Genomic DNA, 23,161 nt, shown 5'->3' with positions numbered 1-23,161 from the left:
AAAGAAGAATTTTAAACTCAATTCTAAAATGCACAGGTAGCCAATGCACTATGCAGTGATTTTAAGATAGGTGAAACATGAAACACTTTTGCAGCAGCATTCTGTACTAATTGGAGACGAGCAATGGAGTGTTTATATACCATAGTAAAGAGAGTTGCAATAATCCAACCGCGATGTAATGAGCGCATGGACAGCAATCTCTAAGGTTTTCTCAGAGAGAGAGGATTTGATCTTGAGAAGACGTAGCTGGAAAAAACAAGAACTAATCACCACGTTTATTTGTTTTTCAAATTTGAGGTTCTGATCCCAGAGAACACCTAAATTCTTAATGCAAGATGAAGTTAGATAGAGATAATCCAGATCAATGTTACTGCTATTAGTTGTCATGGGGGCCAAAGACTATAACCTCGGTTTTGGATTCATTAAAAAATAAGACATTTTGAGAGAACCACATTTTTACTACTTCTAGCTCTAGGCATGCAAAAAGATATTTCAGATCAGTATATCTTTGTTGCGTTTCAGAGGCAAATAAATGTGTGTATCATCTGCATAGCAGTGAAATGATACACCATGCTTTCTGAAAATGGAGCCCAGAGGAAGTAAATATATGGAAAAAAGAATGGGTGTGAGAACAGACCCCTGCGGCACTCCACAGGAGAGTTGGGCTGGCGAGGAAGAAAAATTACCCAGTTTGACAGAGAAACTTCTATTTGTTAGATACGATCTAAACCAACTGAGGACAGTTCCCTGGATGCCCACAAAATATTCTAGTCGGGATAAGAGAGTTTTATGATCAACTGTATCAAAGGCCGAGGTTAAGTCTAACAGTAGTCACCAGCGTCAGTCGCTGACAGTATATCATTAGAAAGAAACCCTTAATAAAGCATACTCTGTGCTGTGCAGAGGCTTAAAACCAGACTGGAAAGTTTTAAGAATTTGATTTGAGCTAAGAAAAAACTGGAGTTGATTGAGAACCGTTTTCTCCAATGCTTTTGTAATAAAAGGAAGGGTCGAAAATGATTAAAATCCCTATCATCAAGTGAAGGTTTCTTGTGAAGAGGTGTAACAGTAGCTTGTTTTAGTACCGGTATATCAGGGATAGTCCCTGTGCTCAAGCATTTATTCAGAAAAGACACCAAACATGTTCCGACTGAATCAAAAGTTTGTTTCAAGATACGGGGAGAAAGAACATCAAGAAAGCAGAAGGAAGGTTTTAAATGATCAACAATTTCTCTGAACCAGTTTCTCTTCTGTCTCTCAAAGACACTCCTTATGGCTGAAGAACAACTCGGTTCAGGTGAGACATTAGCAGATGATTGCAACTGTGATCTTAGAGAGGTGATCTTCTCACAGAAAACCTTGAGAAACCTTCACATAATGATACTGAGGGATTTGAAATCACATTTATAGGAAGATTTAGGGGAGAATTTAACGCAGAAAATAAGGTTTTTGAATTATGATGGTTTTTTTAAATTAAATTAGAAAAATAGACTTAGGAGATATAGCTTTCTGAAAAGCACTGAGAGTTTTTAAGCATTTCATAAGAAATTTGTTGCTTATCACTTTTCCATTTACGTTCTGCTCTACATACTCACCTCAGAGAGCGGATGGTATCATTGAACCATGGTTCAGTCTTAGGTTTTGAAATCTTAGCTTTTAAAGGAGCAGTGGTATTTAAAACCTCGGAACATACAGTATTAAACAGACTAAGATGTTCTTCAGCATCCAAGTCAGGTAAGGGTGACTCTGGGACAGGGACAGAGACAGACACACCTCATTAAAGGAGTTAGTGAATTCATCATGGAAACAGGGAGAAAAGGAACGAGTCCATTGTGCAGTAGGTGAAATGTGCGATCTGTAGGAAAGGCCATAGAAAACAGTACAAGCATATGATCAGAGATCAGAGTGTTAAAAACCTGAACATCAGTAATGGAAACGCAATGAGAGAGTAGCAGGTCCAAAGTATGTCCAAGAGTATGTGTGGGATCTTTCACCCACTGAACCATGTTAAATGAGCCAATGAGATTTAAAAACTCCATTGTTAGAGGCTTTGACTGACAGCACACATGAATATTAAAGTCCCGCAGAAGACTATTGCTGTAATTAGTTACACATTCACCCATAAACGCATTAAAAAAAATTCCGGGAGAATGGTCCGAAGCCATCGAACAGGTGGATCGAGCAAATGCCAACGCCGGCACATCGGCCAACATTATTTTTTAGATAATGTAACATTGTTTAAGTCTGGGTTGTTCACAAGTCTACAGTTAGCTTACTGTTAGAAACTTAGTTAGAAACACTTACATATCAGTTTACAATTATAGGCCTATTAGGCTATTTGTGTCTTTCAGATGTGATAGTCCTCTTTAATTCCTAATGCTTAGATGATAGCACACTTTGGCCATAATTACCAAATGACCATTGCACACAGCTGCTGTGTCTTCGCTTCCATCTTCTACATCCTCACAGCGTGTTTACTCAGTCAACTTCTGACTTGACTTGACAACTTGGCTGCTGCCCTCTGGTGATGTATAAATAAACACATTTTCAAAGAGCACATCTGTTTTTTTTTTGTTTGTTTTTTACAGTGCGAGTGTGATCAAAGTAAAAAAAAAAATGAGAGAACAGCACTTCACATTCTAAAATGGATAAAGATCCTTTGTATGATACAGTATAATAATAATAAATATAGAATACACGATTATATATTCTAAAAATACACGTAAAGATATTATTTAAAACTGCCCTTCGTTTTAAATACATTTAGTCAAACTGAAGTAAGTTATAATTATTTTAGTAGCGCCTATAGTGCACGAACAAATAAGCCCGTTTTCTACTCTCGCGATATCTGGCTGTTGATCTGTGACTGAGACACTGAAAAACGTAAATATCAATGGCGACGTCCATAGCACTCTATGATAGCACTGCACAGTCTTATTACAATTTACATGGTATTATTTATCAAACGAGTCCAGTCGAGGCTAGCGTTCTTTTGTCAGACAATAATTACCAGACTGCAACTTTGATTTTGAGTGTTTAGCGCCATATTTTACCGGCACGAACAGAAAAAGACAGCGGCTGATAGATGACACACAGCTCGCATCATCTCCGTCTCTGTGAGTTCCAATGAAGACACGTCACGCACGAGTCAAGCAGTGTAAATATCGCAACGTGAAAGACCAATTAAGAATGTTATTTTATTAAAAATGTTTTTAAATATAGTGATGCATTAATATTGAAAAAAAAAGTATAATGTTGTACATTTTAAATTCCATAGTCAAACCGTCTGTTCATTAATTTATGTAGGTTTATTACAAAACATTAGCCGCTCTCCTCGTTTAGATATATCAACGGCATCAAATGAAAACTATGGGCTACATCTTTCGATCTTTTTATCATCAGTAAACTCTGGCACATTCGGACATTGTGTAATATGATGTCTTTACAAATCCTATTAAGCTTTCTGTCCGTTTCTTTGTACCAACATTTTCTTATCACTTTTTAATGATGACGACGTAAATGAATCTGGAATCAATTTATGTAAACAAATAGTTAAAAGAATGGGTTATTTATGATCACTTTTCAGTGTTGTTGGTGTAAATCAGGGTGCCCAGTCCTGTTTCTGGAGATCTACTTCTGGGTGCTTCTCAATTCTTATTTGTGCATCCTCGTTTCCTTTCCTCGCGTCTCAGCTCCCCCCTTACTGTCTATGGCTCCACCCCCTGTAAGATGCGAGGGAAGGCTGCAAGGAAAGAAAATGAGGACGGAGGAATCGAATGAAAGCTTTTTTTATACATTGAATACTTGATCACTCGAGCATTACTTCATAGCTTCATCAGCTGCGCTCAAAGAATCTGCCCTTATGTTGTATTAGTTTGGTGGTTATTTAAGAAATTCATAATACATAATAATAAAGCAAGATACCCTGTTGAAATATGTGAGATGTGTGGTTATAAACTGCAAAGGTTAAGTATAAATTAAAATTATTGTGACCGATGTGAAGAGGGAGGAGAATTGATACGTGCCGTCACGTTTAGTCAATAAAGCTCTTCCGCAAAGGATACACCTGTGTATCCTCACTCATAACTCCTCAGGAAGCCTCCTCACTCCTCGATCCTCGCCTCCTCGTGGTGCAATTAGAGAATTGAGATGTCCTTCAAGATGGCTGAGCTGGATCGGTTTCAGGGTCATAGGATGCAGTTCAGATCCAACATACCTGTCTGTAATTATCAAGTGCTAACAAAGATCTTAATTAGCTGGTTCAGTTGTGTTAGATCAGGATTGGAGCTGAATTTTGCAGGAAGTTAGATCTCCAGTAACAGGATTGTATGGGAGGCCGGATGGGACAAAACACATTGATGAAACACTTGTGCGTTCACATTAGACTTGCGCAGACATGTGAAACACGGACGAAACCCATTGAAACACTTGCGAAACACATTGAAACACTTGCGCGTTCACATTTGTGCATATATGAAACTACGGTGCTGCATAGCTACCAGACCACATACATATTATTTTTTTCCACTCAATTATGTCGTAATAACGAGATGTTATGTTAAAACAATAGCCTATATTTTCTAGGCCTAATAAGGACATGTGTAGTCATGTACAGAATATGCCTTTATCCACATAAAATGTATATAGCCTATCATGCCTTTATCATACTTTAACGTTTGAAAAGCTGAAGTAAATAGTAGCAGGACATTCTAACGCTTAATGTGAAAAAGGATTAACGTGGCTTAATGAGACAGTGATATTAAAAGATCAAATTCTGTACACACCTTATTAATAAACCATACTATGTATATAAAAGTAGATGAGCCCAGAATATGAACGCAATGCATGAATTACACGTTAAGCGTTTTCCTCATATTAAGCCCTTGATTCAGGGAATGGAATATTTGACCACTCCAAACGTCATCTTCATTAAAAAAATTATTTTGTTTATTAAACACAAAGTTTTTCATTTCAATAGCATTTCTAAATTTAGTTAATATTTCCAACAAACGAAACTCCGAGCCATTCCCCCACCCATAAGCGGTGATATAGGCTACATACATGTTCATAAATAAAAAATAAAAATGCACATATTAATAATAATAATATAAACAAATACAACACAGCCTATTACAGATAAACGCCCAACACTGGTTTCAGTTTTGCTTTAAATAAATTAGTTTAGGCTTTAAAATAAGTATTGTTTTTGGGCTAATAAATGCCACAAAAATGTATGTTTATTTTATAGGCTACTTAGCCTATTTTTCTTCTTTTTTTTTGCATTGAATACCATTTAAAGGATTTGTTGTGGAAAACACAATGCCATCCTCCCATAGAAAGCCACGTTAAGCATTTTCTTTATAATAACGGGTTTCTATGGGAGGAAAGCGTTAGAATGTCCTGCTACTATTTGCTTCAGCTTTTCGAACGTAGAAGTATGATAAAGGCATGATAGGCTATATAAATTTTATGTGGATAAAGGCATATTCTGTACATGACTACACATGTCCTTATTGGCCTAGAAAATGTGTCATTTAAGGACATATCTCTTTATTACAAGATAGCCTATGTCGTTTTAACGACATAACATCTCGTTATTACAAGAAAAGATGTTGTTAAAACGATATAACATCTCGTTATTGCAACGTAATTGAGTGGAAAAAATATGTATGTGGCAGCAATCCGCCACTGTAGTTTCATATATATATATATATATATATGCGCAAATATATGTTTGTACGCTCAAGTGTTTCACATGTCTGTGCAAGTCTAATGTGAATGCACAAGTGTTTCAATGTGTTTCGTCCGTGTTTCACATGTCTGCGCAAGTCTAATGTGAACACGAGTGTTTTAATGTGTTTCGTCCCATCCTCCCATAGGATTGAGCACTCCTGGTGTACAACGAAACGGCTGTGACGTCTTCCCTGCACCACTCTATTCAGACCGTTATCATGGTCACTATTGGTTTGTCCCGCCTCTTGCTTGTAATGTCTAGTAATAATTAACTCTTCTTGTGCAGAATTTTCCTCTGAAGATTTGCTCTGAAATCACAGTGAAGATGACTTGCAGAATGTTCGAAGATAAACAACATGCCTCCCTATATCAAAAATATCGATTTGATCCACCTGATGAGCTGAAGGAGCTTATTCTTCAGTATCTGGACAAAAAGGTAATATTATTGTACATTTTGAGCGCAACAATCTGACATGTTTGTCCACGGTATTGTGTGCATGACAGCTGAATGTTTGTTTGGTAACTGAGGCCTTTCCAAAATATCCATAACATATATTAAGTCTATAATACAATTATAATACATTATTGTAGTAGTAGTAATAATAATAATAAATATTCATTAACACATACTATGGCTGTAATAATATACAATATCAATTTTAGATAAGATTTTTTTTTTTTTTTTTTTTTTTTTTCACCTCTCCTCATGTTATGCTGTATTTTCTTCCTAAATGCTCTGTATTCCTGTCCTGTCTACCCCCTTGTCATATTGTATGTATGTTTGTATGGACAGGTTGATGGCTAATTTCGTTGGTACTTGTGACCAATGACAATAAAGGCTACTACTACTATATAATATAAGATACCATAGCACCTCCAAAGTCATACAGTAAAGAAGCTGATGGTACATAACCTATGCATATTTACTAATTTATTCATAAAATTCTATTCTCTCATATAATGTTGTAATTTTTTTAAATAAAATATAAAAACATGCTTCACAGAAAGGAAAGCCCCATCAGCTGGCCGTGGATTTAGGCTGCGGAACAGGGCAGAACTCTCGTTCGCTGACACCATATTTTCAGCAGGTGGTGGGCATTGATGTCAGTGAATCTCAGGTGGAGGAAGCAAGAGCAGTGCCAGGGTTCCCTAACCTCAGCTACAGGTCAGTAAAGCATGTTTCTACTCTCCTTTAACAAACAACTCATTCTTGTCCCATCTCTTCTTTACTCTGATTGTGCAAAAGATATGGAACAATGCACCTTTATACCTTTGTATAAACTTGAAAGAATGAAATTAAGTCTTTGAGACACAGCATTGTGCAATACAATGCTAACAGATTACTGTGGTCTAGCCCTGTCATGTTTATCATTAATTGACAGAGTTGGCACTGCAGAGGATCTGCCATTCCCAGATGGCTCGGTGGATCTGCTGACGGCTGCGTCTGCAGCTCATTGGTTTGACGCTGAAGGTTTTATAAAGGAGGCTGTACGTGTCCTGAAGCCTCATGGCTGCCTTGCTCTCTTTGGCTATGGAGACAATATGAAAATGCACCATGAGTCCTGTGGTGATCGACTTAATAAAATATATGAGGAAGTAAGCATATACCAGAACTATGTACTGCATATATGAATTGAATATGAGTACACAGAGCTGATTTAATACTAAATTATGTAACAAACTGACACTGTTTAATATTGAAATACCAAAGCTTCAGCTTACTGAATGCATGTTTATCAAATTTGAAATTTAACTGCTGTAATGTGCTCACAGAATAGTGATAACTGCACTCTGATATTAATTTATCCTGCTAGGTAAAGCAAATTCTGCTGCCCTACACAAGCACTAGGGTAACTGGGGCCAACAGTAAGCTAAAGGACTTATTTGAAGCCATACCCTTCCCAGACAAAGAGAGGTAAACCAGAGCACTGCACTGTAATGAATAATTAACCTTCTGTGTCAAAATGAGCCTCTACACAAGTCTGCTCATCACGTTTGCTTTCTTTTGTATAGTTACATTTGTGTTTAAAATAAAACATATTTTGTCTTTACATTATTATGTTAAAATAATATTATCTTTTACATATTTTATTTTAAATTATACCATCTTTGAAATGATATGAGTTGCAGTTGTGGTTTCTGATATCTTTGTAATATTTAGTTGTGTCTTTGTAAGGATCGAAATAATTCCAATAAAGCTGCAGCTGAGCATCAAGAACGTAACTGGTTTTATTCAGACGTTCTCCATGTACCAAGCCTATCTGAGAGCCGATTCAAATGCTGCAACTGCGCTGTTGGAGAAAACAGCATCACGGTAATTACTTCTTTCTCAAAAACTTCAGCATTTCAGGCTTTTACTGTCATGCAGCATTCATGGTTTGCAACACAAAATTGTACTGCAAGTTTCTCTTTGAGGAAACATTGTTAATTATTCTTCAAAATATTAGATTACGCTAATATGCTTTTTGTCCTTTATATATGATATTGATGGTATATCTACCTGTCACTTATTCTGTTCCAGTATTCTAGAAGAGTTGAAAGCGTCATCAACAGAGGCCAAAGTTGACTTTATAATGGAGTACTTCTGTGTGCTTGCATGTAAACCTGAGTGACACATGACTCAGTCACATGACCCAACACTACTGTACTGTCATTCCAGGTGTTTATATAATGTAGTTCCTACATAAGTTTTAATCTTACTTTGTCAATCAAGTTGTTAACAAATCTGTGAGCTTACACACAATATTTTTTTATAATTTCACATGAAATATTCTGAAAATATAAACCACTTAGTTTTTCACTATGTATTATGATGTTGCAAAATGTTACTTTGAAGTAATTTACTTTACAACATGCATGCATTAATATAATGTTGTTTAAAAAAACAACAATAAAATCAATGTTTTATTTTTATTATTTGCACTTGTGTAGTTTGTTCACATGAATAGTAAGCATTCCCTGGATGTCACAAAAATATTTACTCCAATCTAGGTTTTGTAAAAATTTAAATAAATCTTTCCTAACACCCACACTTAGGCCTAAGCCTTTTTTTTTAACGCGGGGGAAAAAAAACGTTTAATTAATTAGCTGCGCAGTACTTGGTATCCTTGTCCGCCTAAATGAATTATAAATAAACATAAAAACTAGTAGGCTATTTGCAGTATATTAAATCGTTTTTGACCTAATTATTTTGCACTGAAATGACACACTCGAGTCTGTCGGCTCTGGCAGCGTTGCATCACGTGCCACTGCGCAATCTAGCCTATAATTTCCGAAAATAGTACTCAACTACATACAATAGTATGTCAACTAGTGATATCAGCACAAGAACTGTTGAGGAAAATGCGACATAATTTAGACAATTGTTTTTTTCATATGTTATAATAACTGTCAGACACTCATTTCAGCCGCTCTGTGCATGTCCTCGCACCAAGCGAGGCTGAACAGGAGCTCAGCTTCGCGGCTGAGACACGAGACTATTAACTTAAAGCTTTTACTCTTAAACACAAAAGGCACGTCCACTTTAATAAAATAATTATATGTATTAAACAAACCAGATCAAGACGAGAGCAGAAACGAAATAAAGTGCATAACTGAAAAATAAAGCATAGGCAACTAATCAACCAATCACATGGCAGTTGCTTCAATGCATTTAGGGGTGTGGTCCTGGTCAAGACAATCTCCTGAACTCCAAACTGAATGTCAGAATTGGAAAGAAAGGTGATTTAAGCAATTTTGAGCGTGGCATGGTTGTTGGTGCCAGACGGGCCGGTCTGAGTATTTCACAATCTGCTCAGTTACTGTGATTTTCACGCACAACCATTTCTAGGGTTTACAAAGAATGGTGTGAAAAGGGAAAAACATCCAGTATGCGGCAGTCCTGTGGCCGAAAATGCCTTGTTGATGCTAGAGGTCAGAGGAGAATGGGCCGACTAATTCAAGCTGATAGAAGAGCAACTTTGACTGAAATAACCACTCGTTACAACCGAGGTATGCAGCAAAGCATTTGTAAAGCCACAACACGCACAACCTTGAGGCGGATGGGCTACAACAGCAGAAGACCCCACCGGGTACCACTCATCTCCACTACAAATAGGAAAAAGAGGCTACAATTTGCAAGAGCTCACCAAAATTGGACAGTTGAAGACTGGAAAAATGTTGCCTGGTCTGATGAGTCTCGATTTCTGTTGAGACATTCAGATGGTAGAGTCAGAATTTGGCGTAAACAGAATGAGAACATGGATCCATCATGCCTTGTTACCACTGTGCAGACTGGTGGTGGTGGTGTAATGGTGTGGGGGATGTTTTCTTGGCACACTTTAGGCCCCTTAGGGCCAATTGGGCATCGTTTAAATGCCATGGCCTACCTGAGCATTGTTTCTGACAATGTCCATCCCTTTATGGCCACCATGTACCCATCCTCTGATGGCTACTTCCAGCAGGATAATGCACCATGTCACAAAGCTCGAATCATTTCAAATTGGTTTCTTGAACATGACAATGAGTTCACTGTACTAAAATGGCCCCCACAGTCACCAGATCTCAACCCAATAGAGTATCTTTGGGATGTGGTGGAACGGGAGCTTCATGCCCTGGATGTGCATCCCACAAATCTCCATCAACTACAAGATGCTATCCTATCAATATGGGCCAACATTTCTAAAGAATGCTTTCAGCACCTTGTTGAATCAATGCCACGTAGAATTAAGGCAGTTCTGAAGGCGAAAGGGGGTCAAACACAGTATTAGTATGGTGTTCCTAATAATCCTTTAGGTGAGTGTATATGACTGAATAGTGTTGAACTTTATTCTCCTGAGTCACTTCACTTTTGGTGTGAAAGGCCTTAACATTTGCCAAAAATACCTCTTGCCAAAAAAGTCCAGCCCAGGTGAGAAAAGCTAACGCAAAAGTAACATAATTCATTACTTTCCATAAAAAGTAACTCAGTAACGCAATTAGTTATGTTAGCAATATTGTAATGCATTACTTTTAAAAGTAACTTTCCCCAACACTCCCTGTTCATCAATATCAACATCAACAGATTGGTTGAGCTTGATGCATCTCTGTACTTTCTTTTTTATATTTTCATATCTCCATCTTTCTTAAATGCTTACATCCCTTGTTTTACAAACAATCTTATGATTTTAAACTAACCCGAGATGGCTTTCAAAATTACTGTAGGGAAAACTTGAGTGTAAAGTTTTCCCTGCTCTGATATCAATGTGAATATTTAACTTCATCCTCTCAGCATGACATCTAGTTAGCCTAGAAACCTTTGATCCCATTCTGCTCATTGGAAAGGAGATGTTCATTAACCTTGACAGGACTTTTAGTATTCTACTGCACAGTGAATGAGCTAAAACCTCTGTGTGTGTGTGAGCCACAAGTCCTCATTAGCAAACTGAGCACATAATGGTTAGCCAAAAGGAATGTTTTAAACCGCTTTGCGCTTTTGTCACAGTTGATATTGTGTCAGCGTGTGAAGAAACAAATAGAACCTGAAACCTGAGATGGCTCCACCCCTTCCTTTCCCTCAAGTTAGTATACTGACTGTTCAAATCTCTCCAGCTTTATGATTTGAGAGGCTGTACAGCTGTCCAAAAATGTCTGTACGTTTGTTTGAGGGTAAAGAACATGCAACCTCATACTGGAAGTACAGAATTTCTCCTTCTGAAGAGCTCATCAGCAAGGTTCTACAATTCCACAGGAGTAATGTAAGACTTTTGTTCATTCATTAGCCTGCCATATATGCCATTTTATTTACATTTGGAAATATTGCACACTTTTACTGTATTTTCTCAGAAAAATGCATCCAATGACCTGGCAGTAGATGTTGGTTGTGGGTCAGGGCAGGGAACGCTGCTCTTAGCACCTCATTTTACTCGTGTAGTGGGAACAGACATCAGCCCAGCTCAACTGGAGATGGCGAGGAAACATGTCAACATTCCAAATGTCTCTTACAGGTATGGTAGGCAAACAGCTTGCCTTTGTGTAAATAAATCAGCTGTCACGTTTACCTTTCCATCAACCAGGCACTACAGTACACAGTCATCAACACACAACACTTTGCTTTAAAACTAATGCAGAAACATTTAGTATCCTGTCGTTTTACTACAAAAGGGAGTGTTAATCTGAGGATTTGTGCAATTGAGCCTCAGAAATTGTGTTTGGAATTATGGTCTTTTCATTGTGGAACTGGGCCATTATGGCATTTCTGTCACAATGGATCAAACACACCACTGCATATGCACAAAAATGTCAAACTAATCAAGGAGGAATATTATCAAACTTGCTTATATAGAGATTTTTTTTTAAATGACATTTTATTTATTTATTCCTTTAGCAGATTATTTTATCCAAAGTGACTTTCAAATTAAATGTATGAAAATCGTGTGTATAACTTACATATACACACATATATATATAATTGCAAAGCATTTATACATTATGATCATATTTGTTGTACTGCCTTTATGATTTTTTATTTTTTATTTTAATTAGAGTGTTGTTTCCAGACAGGAGGATTCTCTTTACTGTTTTACAGCAATGAAAATAATTAATGAGTCACTAATTGCAATTTAAAAATATTTGATTTCAGTGTCTTTGTAAAAAAGTTTGTTTGTTAAGGTGAAATAAATCATGATTATGCCCTTGATTTTGTTCTCTTCATGAGTTTAACCCATAGTATACATGCTACTGTTTTCACTTATTTGAAACACAAAGGGAGAGTCCAGCTGAAGAACTGCCTTTTGAAGATGGCTCTGTAGATCTTGTGACGGCAATGTCTGCGTTCCATTGGTTTGACCATTCACGTTTTCTTCAAGAGGCTCACAGAGTGCTTAAGCCTCATGGCTGTCTCGCACTTCTTAACTACACCATGGACATGGAGCTCAGCTATGGAGACTGCTCAGAGACTTTAAACCACATCTGTAATGAGGTAGGAATCATAAGAATGAAAGTTTCTGACTTACGGTATAAATGCTTGTCAACTGTCTGAACATTTGTATGTGTGTGCAACATACTGAGGACATTTTAGAAGCTCTTTGAAATTATGTAAAATGTGCATTTGACCAATAATATAAAAAAACACCTGATCTTCTATTTAAGGGATAGTTCACCCCAAAATTAAAATTCTGTCAGAAATTAGAAATTACTCACCCTCATGTTGTTCCAACCCTGTAAGGACTTTCGTTCATCTTCGGAACACAAGTTAAGATATTTTTTATTAAATCTGAGAGCTGGATCACTCCTCCATAGGCTTCTAAGGGATTGAAACTTGCCGGCCCAAAAGTTATTAAAGACATTGTTAAAATAGTCCAAGTGACTACAGTGGCTCAATCTTAAGTTTATCAATACTTTTTGTGCGCAAAAAAACAACAAAAATAACGACTTTATTCAACTATTAATTTCCCTCTGTGGGCCTCAGTGAGTTCATGGTTCTGTGTTGTACGTCACACGCATCACACACCAGCGTCGGCCAATAGTGAGCCTACGTGTGGCGTACAACACAGAAGCGCTGCGCAGTTACACTACGTGAACTAACTCGAGGCCAACAGAGAAGGAAATGAATAGTTGAATAAAGTCATTATTTTTGTTGTTTTTTTTGCGCACAAAAAGTATTCTCGTCGCTTGATAAATTTAAGATTAAGCCACTGTAGTCACTTGGAATATTTTAACGTCTTTAATAACTTTTCTGGGCCGGCAAGTTTCAATCCCTTAGAAGCCTATGAAGGAGTGATCCAGCTCTCAGATTTAATCAAAAATATCTTAATTTGTGTTCCGAAGATGAACGAAAGTCTTACAGGGTTGGAACAACATGAGGGTGAATAATTACTGACAGAATTTTCATTTTGGGGTGAACTATCCCTTTAAGTCATAACAATAAAACATTGACTCAACACACATTACCCGCCCTATTTTACAGCGCTAAGACTGATTAAACTACAAGTTCAAAGATCAAAATAATCATTTTTGTAAGCACTATACTTTCATGAAGCCTATTATTTTCACTGAAAAGTCCAAATTGTAAAACAGTATTTCAATATGGGTCAGAACTCAGACTTATTCTGTACAATTTACACGCTTAAAAAAAAAGATTCAATGGCCTTCTATTGGATTCTTGACTCAGTTTTAAAGACTTTATGCCAAAAATGTTCTATAAGGAGAAATGTCTTAAATTATTGCATACTACATTATTAGCTACTAATTAATTATAAATTCATAAAATTTAATCAAGATTGAACATTAATTCAAATTAAATTAAAACTAAATCCGTTAAAAAATGGGAACCTCTAAAAAGTTCTTTATAAGCACCTGACAGAACCCTTTACGATTATATGTAGAGCCTTTTCTTAGATTGTAAATAAAAAAACCTGCTGTCTGATGCCCCGTTTACACGAAGGGAAGACGCAGATATTTCTCTGCGGTTCGGCCTCTCATTTACACGAAAACCCCGTTTTTATCACAGAAAACGATTATTTCTACTCCGGCCAAAGTGGAGATTTCTGATAACGCCGGTTATGTGTTGCCGTGTCAACTGGGAGAAATGGGGTTTTAGATTCTCAAACGTCACATTATGCGCCAGAAAATGCTTAACGTCACATGAGCGCCCAACGGCGTATTTATGCGGGTTGATGTAAATGACAACTTTTTTGAAAACGATGTTGTGTGCACAATGTTATTATTGAAAACGGAGGGAGGGAGGGGGTGGGGGGGTGGGGGGTGGGGGGTGGGGGGGTGGGGGGATATTTGTTTCTCTAAATACCTGGTTTAACATTATGTGTAAATGTGGCCTAAACCACTGGTTTATTTCTGAGCTTTGAATCATTGTCATGTTTCGTGACTCACAGGTCGCACTGATGTGCTGTAGCATCTGATAAGTTTTGGCCGCCCTGATGTGCTGTTTGATATTTTCACACATGAACAAGTGTTACAATTTTTGTCTCACAACTGTAGAGTTATATATGTCTTATTACAGTTTTATGCAGTGCTACAGCCTTTCCGGAACCCTTACCTGGGTCCCAGCTCCCTCGAACTTTACAAGAAAACCTACAACTCTCTCCAGTACCCAGTTAAAGAATGGTAATATAGTTCTACATTATCCAACTAGCTGTTAAAATGTAAATTTTTGTTACGAACTGCTCCGAGACAAGAAGGTTGAGGCAGTGGCGGCCTTAAGCATCTGGGGGCCCGTTTCAATAACTAATATGAGGCCCTACCCACATAAAACATAAACATAATAGAGCAGAAAAAGCAAGATTCCTGTTGGTTTGCATCAATGGTATATTATTTTATTACGTGCACTTTCAGCTTCATGAACAGGCAGCTCTGCTCAACATAGAAATAATCCAACCTTATTTGATTCAAACTATATACAATTATACAGCGTTTTACGTTGGAATAAGCCTCGCCCTTTCACGCAGGGTAACTTCACTTTGGTAGACTGAAGCTTTTCTTTTGTTGTCCGATATCTTTCGTTTTTCAGCACCACTGGCATATGTACGTTTCATTTCCTCTTAAAATTATTTTCCTGCTCAAAATAACATTTTACCCTAACGGCAAAAAAGGCAAAGGTATAAATACATAAACTACAAATATTATACTTCAGATCCAAGCCGTTTGCGGGGCGGTAAACGTCGCCATGGTAACCGCGAGTTCGACCAATCAGAGACGTCAGTGTTTTGCTTAGAATTGTGGGTAGTGTAGTATTTCTCCAGAAGATCGCGAATAACAAGGTTGATTTCATACCTTGTGGCTTTTATAGGAGCAGAAACTTTTGTTTCACAACCTCGTAGTCAATCTACCTTGAATGGTTTAGACATTATGGCTGAAAATCAATATCCTATGGAAGAAATTGAATGGGATTTTGCCGGTCTGTTGGGGGCCCCCTTGGAGGGCAAGGCCTGTTTCAATTGAAACGGGTGAAACATAGGTAAGGCCGCCCCTGGGTTGAGGATTCAAATGCAGTTTATTGTTCAGAGCGTTATCCAAAGACGTAATCCAGAAAACAGGCAAGAGGTCATAAACATAAAGCAAGCAGTCCAAACAATCACAGGGACAGAGGCAAAAAATCCTAGGACAGGCGGAGATCAAAACCACGGACACGGGAACAACAGACAGAACGCTCAGAATTGCAGTAGAAACACTAAACAAGACTTTGCAGGGAATAAATGAGAAAACCAGGTTTATAAAGGGTGAGCTAAACAAGGTAATGACACACAGGTGGATGTAATTATAGTTGATGAGTCCAGGCAGAGGATTATGGGGGATGAAGTCCATGATTGAGAGGGAATAGTCCGGGGTGGAGTGCCCTCTGGTGGCAATCACAGGCACTCTGGTCACTGTGACAATTTTGTAGTTAGGTGAAGACAGTTCAAAGTGCAACCAGTCCTAGGTTTAGAGACTGAAGATGTTTTATTAAGCTATAATGTAAGAGAAGCTGTTATATTGTGATTATAGCCATGGTTAGGACTTGTTCTGCCTTGAGTGCATTATTGATTTAATAAAATGGATGTCACACTAAGGACACAATTTTTAATTTTAATGATATTAAAGGGATGGTTCACCCCAAAATGAAAATTCTGTCAGTAATTACTTACCCTCATGTTGTTCCAACCCCATAAGACTTTCGTTCATCTTCGAAACACAAATTAAGATATTTTTGATTAAATCTGAGAGCTGGATCCCTCCTCCATATGGCTTCTAAGGGATTAAAACATGCCGGCCCAGAAAAGTTAATAAAGACATCGTTAAAATAGTCCAAGTGACTACAGTGGCTCAATCTTAAGTTTATCAATACTTTTTGTGCGCAAAAAAACAACAAAAATAACGACTTTATTCAACTATTAATTTCCCTCTGTGGGCCTCAGTGAGTTCATGGTTCTGTGTTGTACGTCACACGCATCACACACCAGCGTCGGCCAATAGTGAGCCTACGTGTGGCGTACAACACAGAAGCGCTGCGCAGTTACACTACGTGAACTAACTCGAGGCCAACAGAGAAGGAAATGAATAGTTGAATAAAGTCATTATTTTTGTTGTTTTTTTTGCGCACAAAAAGTATTCTCGTCGCTTGATAAATTTAAGATTAAGCCACTGTAGTCACTTGGAATATTTTAACGTCTTTAATAACTTTTCTGGGCCGGCAAGTTTCAATCCCTTAGAAGCCTATGAAGGAGTGATCCAGCTCTCAGATTTAATCAAAAATATCTTAATTTGTGTTCCGAAGATGAACGAAAGTCTTACAGGGTTGGAACAACATGAGGGTGAATAATTACTGACAGAATTTTCATTTTGGGGTGAACTATCCCTTTAAGTCATAACAATAAAACATTGACTCAACACACATTACCCGCCCTATTTTACAGCGCTAAGACTGATTAAACTACAAGTTCAAAGATCAAAATAATCATTTTTGTAAGCACTATACTTTCATGAAGCCTATTATTTTCACTGAAAAGTCCAAATTGTAAAACAGTATTTCAATATGGGTCAGAACTCAGACTTATTCTGTACAATTTACACGCTTAAAAAAAAAGATTCAATGGCCTTCTATTGGATTCTTGACTCAGTTTTAAAGACTTTATGCCAAAAATGTTCTATAAGGAGAAATGTCTTAAATTATTGCATACTACATTATTAGCTACTAATTAATTATAAATTCATAAAATTTAATCAAGATTGAACATTAATTCAAATTAAATTAAAACTAAATCCGTTAAAAAATGGGAACCTCTAAAAAGTTCTTTATAAGCACCTGACAGAACCCTTTACGATTATATGTAGAGCCTTTTCTTAGATTGTAAATAAAAAAACCTGCTGTCTGATGCCCCGTTTACACGAAGGGAAGACGCAGATATTTCTCTGCGGTTCGGCCTCTCATTTACACGAAAACCCCGTTTTTATCACAGAAAACGATTATTTCTACTCCGGCCAAAGTGGAGATTTCTGATAACGCCGGTTATGTGTTGCCGTGTCAACTGGGAGAAATGGGGTTTTAGATTCTCAAACGTCACATTATGCGCCAGAAAATGCTTAACGTCACATGAGCGCCCAACGGCGTATTTATGCGGGTTGATGTAAATGACAACTTTTTTGAAAACGATGTTGTGTGCACAATGTTATTATTGAAAACGGAGGGAGGGAGGGGGTGGGGGGGTGGGGGGTGGGGGGTGGGGGGGTGGGGGGGGGGGGGGGATATTTGTTTCTCTAAATACCTGGTTTAACATTATGTGTAAATGTGGCCTAAACCACTGGTTTATTTCTGAGCTTTGAATCATTGTCATGTTTCGTGACTCACAGGTCGCACTGATGTGCTGTAGCATCTGATAAGTTTTGGCCGCCCTGATGTGCTGTTTGATATTTTCACACATGAACAAGTGTTACAATTTTTGTCTCACAACTGTAGAGTTATATATGTCTTATTACAGTTTTATGCAGTGCTACAGCCTTTCCGGAACCCTTACCTGGGTCCCAGCTCCCTCGAACTTTACAAGAAAACCTACAACTCTCTCCAGTACCCAGTTAAAGAATGGTAATATAGTTCTACATTATCCAACTAGCTGTTAAAATGTAAATTTTTGTTACGAACTGCTCCGAGACAAGAAGGTTGAGGCAGTGGCGGCCTTAAGCATCTGGGGGCCCGTTTCAATAACTAATATGAGGCCCTACCCACATAAAACATAAACATAATAGAGCAGAAAAAGCAAGATTCCTGTTGGTTTGCATCAATGGTATATTATTTTATTACGTGCACTTTCAGCTTCATGAACAGGCAGCTCTGCTCAACATAGAAATAATCCAACCTTATTTGATTCAAACTATATACAATTATACAGCGTTTTACGTTGGAATAAGCCTCGCCCTTTCACGCAGGGTAACTTCACTTTGGTAGACTGAAGCTTTTCTTTTGTTGTCCGATATCTTTCGTTTTTCAGCACCACTGGCATATGTACGTTTCATTTCCTCTTAAAATTATTTTCCTGCTCAAAATAACATTTTACCCTAACGGCAAAAAAGGCAAAGGTATAAATACATAAACTACAAATATTATACTTCAGATCCAAGCCGTTTGCGGGGCGGTAAACGTCGCCATGGTAACCGCGAGTTCGACCAATCAGAGACGTCAGTGTTTTGCTTAGAATTGTGGGTAGTGTAGTATTTCTCCAGAAGATCGCGAATAACAAGGTTGATTTCATACCTTGTGGCTTTTATAGGAGCAGAAACTTTTGTTTCACAACCTCGTAGTCAATCTACCTTGAATGGTTTAGACATTATGGCTGAAAATCAATATCCTATGGAAGAAATTGAATGGGATTTTGCCGGTCTGTTGGGGGCCCCCTTGGAGGGCAAGGCCTGTTTCAATTGAAACGGGTGAAACATAGGTAAGGCCGCCCCTGGGTTGAGGATTCAAATGCAGTTTATTGTTCAGAGCGTTATCCAAAGACGTAATCCAGAAAACAGGCAAGAGGTCATAAACATAAAGCAAGCAGTCCAAACAATCACAGGGACAGAGGCAAAAAATCCTAGGACAGGCGGAGATCAAAACCACGGACACGGGAACAACAGACAGAACGCTCAGAATTGCAGTAGAAACACTAAACAAGACTTTGCAGGGAATAAATGAGAAAACCAGGTTTATAAAGGGTGAGCTAAACAAGGTAATGACACACAGGTGGATGTAATTATAGTTGATGAGTCCAGGCAGAGGATTATGGGGGATGAAGTCCATGATTGAGAGGGAATAGTCCGGGGTGGAGTGCCCTCTGGTGGCAATCACAGGCACTCTGGTCACTGTGACAATTTTGTAGTTAGGTGAAGACAGTTCAAAGTGCAACCAGTCCTAGGTTTAGAGACTGAAGATGTTTTATTAAGCTATAATGTAAGAGAAGCTGTTATATTGTGATTATAGCCATGGTTAGGACTTGTTCTGCCTTGAGTGCATTATTGATTTAATAAAATGGATGTCACACTAAGGACACAATTTTTAATTTTAATGATATTAAAGGGATGGTTCACCCCAAAATGAAAATTCTGTCAGTAATTACTTACCCTCATGTTGTTCCAACCCCATAAGACTTTCGTTCATCTTCGAAACACAAATTAAGATATTTTTGATTAAATCTGAGAGCTGGATCCCTCCTCCATATGGCTTCTAAGGGATTAAAACATGCCGGCCCAGAAAAGTTAATAAAGACATCGTTAAAATAGTCCAAGTGACTACAGTGGCTTAATCTTAAGTTTATCAAGAGTTTATCACAAAAAGTATTCTCGTTGCTTGATAAACTTAAGATTGAGCCACTGTAGTCACTTGGACTATTTTAACGATGTCTTTATTAACTTTTCTGGGCCGGCAAGTTTTAATCCCTTAGAAGCCATATGGAGGAGGGATCCAGCTCTCAGATTTAATCAAAAATATCTTAATTTGTGTTCCGAAGATGAACGAAAGTCTTACGGGGTTGGACCAACATGAGGGTGAGTAATTACTGACAGAATTTTCATTTTGGGGTGAACCATCCCTTTAAGCAAATTCATTATGCGTGTCTGACATAACAGACGGTTGCTATGCAGGATCATAAATAAATAGAAAAATAAATAAATAATGTCAAAGCCATTTCTTTATTGTGGATTATAACATGGCTGGAATGCTGTATTGACCAATCATAAGCCGGTCTGCAACTGTGTTTTGTCTCAAGGCAAGAGTTTTTTTGGGTGAGGAAGCCTGTACCTCTCTCTGGCTACATCGGCATGGTGGAGTCTTTCTCCACTTTCCAGGCACTATTAAAAAAAGATCCAGAAGAGGCCAGACGACTCTCAAATGACATTGAAAAAAGGTATATAGAGTTCTCTACACCTATTCATGATTGAAATGTCTGTAATATACTCCTGTGTGTGTATCACACCATCTCTTTCTTTCTCTTTTCCTCACACTCTCATTTTCCTGTAAAGACTGTTGTGTGCAATGGACGTGATATCCTCGGAGACAGAAGTTATCATGGGAGTCAAATACTTCTATTTTCTATCCTGCAAGCCAGAAAAATAATGATTTTCTTTAAATCTTTATTTATATGATTTATTAGTATGATTTCACCTTGTTATTCATTAATATTCCTAATGTGATCAATTTACTGCTAATTTAATTACTGATTTAATTGAAACCATCAGGTTTCATAACCAACACTTTAGTTAAAGCCTTTATGTATAATGCATTAAATGTATTAATAATCTGTTATAATGCATTATATATTTTAATAAATAATTGTACCAATATTTGCAGATTTCTCATTACATCTGAAATAGGTAATTTGTCATGTTTTTTATTGAGTTATACTTTCTAAAGGTGTACCAATGAATAGATAAATATTGCGGTTACAATTGTTCATGAGACCATACAATGCATTATGAGATGCAAGGCATAATTAATGCATTACAATGCATCATTAATGCATTAAAAATAATTTCATAATGCATTATAAAGGCTATAAGTAAAGAGTTACCAGTAATTTCTTTACACTTTCAATACATATGGGATTTTAATCATTATTTTTCTAAATTTTACACGTTTTTCAAGTTAAAAGGTAGTTTTTACAAATATCATTTTGGTTCATCTTGATTTTTGAAATTTAATTTAATAAAAAAATCTAATACTAGAAGATTATGTGTATTCAAGTCATTGTCTTTATGAATTGTATATTTAATGTTTTTTAATAAATTACTAAACCCAGACAAAAATCGTCCAGTAATTGACCCATGTACAAGGTGTATTTGAAGGAGAATCCAGCAGGGTGCAGTGTTGACTTAATCATGCAGCAAGACATGAGAGAGAAGCAGCATGTCTATCTACCCAACGTTGTCCATCTGTAGCCTACAGCTGCCTGGGACGACACGAAATATCAATTCCACGGTACAGTGATTAAACACAGGCTATACACACATTGAAACAAAGTAAACCTTGAGTGACATTCTGTGTAGGCCTACACTTCAAAAGGTTTGCCACAATTCTCTTCAAACAATCCAAATGTTAGCTTGAACCATCCATTTGTGTGTTTTTTTTTTACTGCTCTCGTAGTGAGGTTTAATTTTAGCCTTAGTTCAGTCAAATGAAAAGAAAAAAAACAACAACTTTTGATTCAAACACAAAACTTTCCATAATGATCTTTTGGGAAGGCAGACGTCAGACCATACATTGTGTAGTTGCGAAGATGCTCAAATGAATGGGATGAATGGATGACAGGATGTGCGTGTTTATATCTCTTGCCTAGAAAAGTAATCCACAGACCTATCAAATGACAGCACATGATACAGTGAATGTAAGAGAATATGGTGCCAACGCTCATATGTGAGGCAGTTGATAGGATACGCTATACAATGTTGATGAATTGATTCTTCTCATTATCCCAGCATTCAAGCCGAGGAAAGTCAGGCTGCGTCCGAACTCACATACTTTTTGAGTAGGTAGGCTACTTATTTCGTATAGGGAATTACTTTACGACCGCTAAAAAGCATGTTCTAGTATGAAGGTGTGTAGTATGAATGTAATGCGGACGTACTACTACATCCACCATATTTGCCTTTATCACGTGACCTCACCTACCAGCGTCAGTTACATTCATAAATCCTCTCCTGTGGCCTCATGGCATGGGCTAGTAAAGTGTCCATGGTACACACAATCTCTCCGGAAGTAGTTCATCCGGGTACGTCTTGCCTACTCTTTTATGAGTACAGTGAATTCAGACGTAGTTATTTTTGTCACACAGGCTTATGTTTTCTGCCTACTATAGTAGTGAAGTATGCGATTTCGGATGCAGCCAATAGGAAACGAAAGTTGATACGGCTTCTCAAACAAGTAAAAATGTTTGCTGTGTGTCTTTGAGAGTATATAATGTGTAAAATTTGAAATCTGCGTAACATATAGTTAGCTGAAGTTGAACCGTATGAACCCACTAAATCTGGCAGTAACTGCTACTGTTGCAGTGTTCATGTTTTTATGCAGACTGCTTTGTACATTGTAATGGAATATTTTTTTATGGTTTAAACTCCTTGTTAATATAATACACATTTTGGTAAAGCATAATAAAGGTAACCAAATATATAGCCTATGAGCTGCATTTTTAACCCTAGAATGCCATGCAGCAAACACTTTTTTTCTCTCAATTTTCTAGAGGGATGAGTCTTCTGTCTGTGGTGTCAGTCAACTCTGCCCATATAGCTTTTCTGGCATTGAACCTGGAATATTATAAATCCCTGCCTCTGTAGGAGGTGTTTTACCAGTATACAAAAGAAAACACAATTCTCAAATCCTGCATGAGTCAACAAGTACAGAATATTCAAATTGTCAACACCGCATGATTACCAGATAGCATAATCCTCTTGAAATGAACAGTTTTGTGAAATTAGACACTTCTTATTTACTCGCCTCCACCCCCTTCTA

General features: G+C 37.4%; 2 protein-coding genes across 2 annotated transcripts; both read left to right on the top strand.

The window, feature by feature from the left end:
* Nucleotides 1-2,962: 2,962 nt before the first annotated feature.
* On the top strand, nucleotides 2,963-8,764 carry zgc:162396 (uncharacterized protein LOC555292 homolog). The gene is made up of 7 exons (XM_056242108.1): nucleotides 2,963-3,116; nucleotides 6,020-6,169; nucleotides 6,738-6,898; nucleotides 7,116-7,329; nucleotides 7,548-7,648; nucleotides 7,910-8,047; nucleotides 8,255-8,764. The coding sequence occupies exons 2-7, from the start codon at nucleotides 6,059-6,061 to the stop codon at nucleotides 8,343-8,345; spliced, it is 816 nt and encodes a 271-aa protein (XP_056098083.1). The 5' UTR covers nucleotides 2,963-3,116; nucleotides 6,020-6,058; the 3' UTR covers nucleotides 8,346-8,764.
* Nucleotides 8,765-11,202: 2,438 nt separating this feature from the next.
* Nucleotides 11,203-20,902, top strand: zgc:162780 (uncharacterized protein LOC555377 homolog). Its single transcript, XM_056242111.1, has 6 exons — nucleotides 11,203-11,447; nucleotides 11,536-11,696; nucleotides 12,457-12,670; nucleotides 14,711-14,814; nucleotides 20,427-20,564; nucleotides 20,680-20,902. The coding sequence occupies exons 1-6, from the start codon at nucleotides 11,337-11,339 to the stop codon at nucleotides 20,771-20,773; spliced, it is 822 nt and encodes a 273-aa protein (XP_056098086.1). The 5' UTR covers nucleotides 11,203-11,336; the 3' UTR covers nucleotides 20,774-20,902.
* The last annotated feature ends 2,259 nt before the right edge of the window (nucleotides 20,903-23,161 follow it).

The sequence above is a fragment of the Rhinichthys klamathensis genome, unplaced genomic scaffold, assembly GCF_029890125.1.
Source record: "Rhinichthys klamathensis goyatoka isolate OS25496 unplaced genomic scaffold, OSU_Roscu_1.1 h1tg000693l_1, whole genome shotgun sequence".
In the NCBI taxonomy this organism is placed as follows: Eukaryota; Metazoa; Chordata; class Actinopteri; order Cypriniformes; family Leuciscidae; genus Rhinichthys; species Rhinichthys klamathensis.
The sequence above is the reverse complement of the archived record's forward strand: the minus strand, read 5'-3'. Positions and strand labels throughout refer to the sequence as shown.

Coding starts and splice junctions, on each gene's coding strand:
- zgc:162780 (XM_056242111.1), top strand. CDS start 11,337: ATGTCTGTACGTTTGTTTGAGGGTAAAGAACATGCAACCTCATACTGG. Junction 12,671..14,710: donor TAAACCACATCTGTAATGAG/GTAGGAATCATA, acceptor GTCTTATTACAG/TTTTATGCAGTGCTACAGCC. Junction 14,815..20,426: donor CAGTACCCAGTTAAAGAATG/GTAATATAGTTC, acceptor TTTTGTCTCAAG/GCAAGAGTTTTTTTGGGTGA.
- zgc:162396 (XM_056242108.1), top strand. CDS start 6,059: ATGACTTGCAGAATGTTCGAAGATAAACAACATGCCTCCCTATATCAA. Junction 7,330..7,547: donor TTAATAAAATATATGAGGAA/GTAAGCATATAC, acceptor TTATCCTGCTAG/GTAAAGCAAATTCTGCTGCC. Junction 8,048..8,254: donor TTGGAGAAAACAGCATCACG/GTAATTACTTCT, acceptor ATTCTGTTCCAG/TATTCTAGAAGAGTTGAAAG.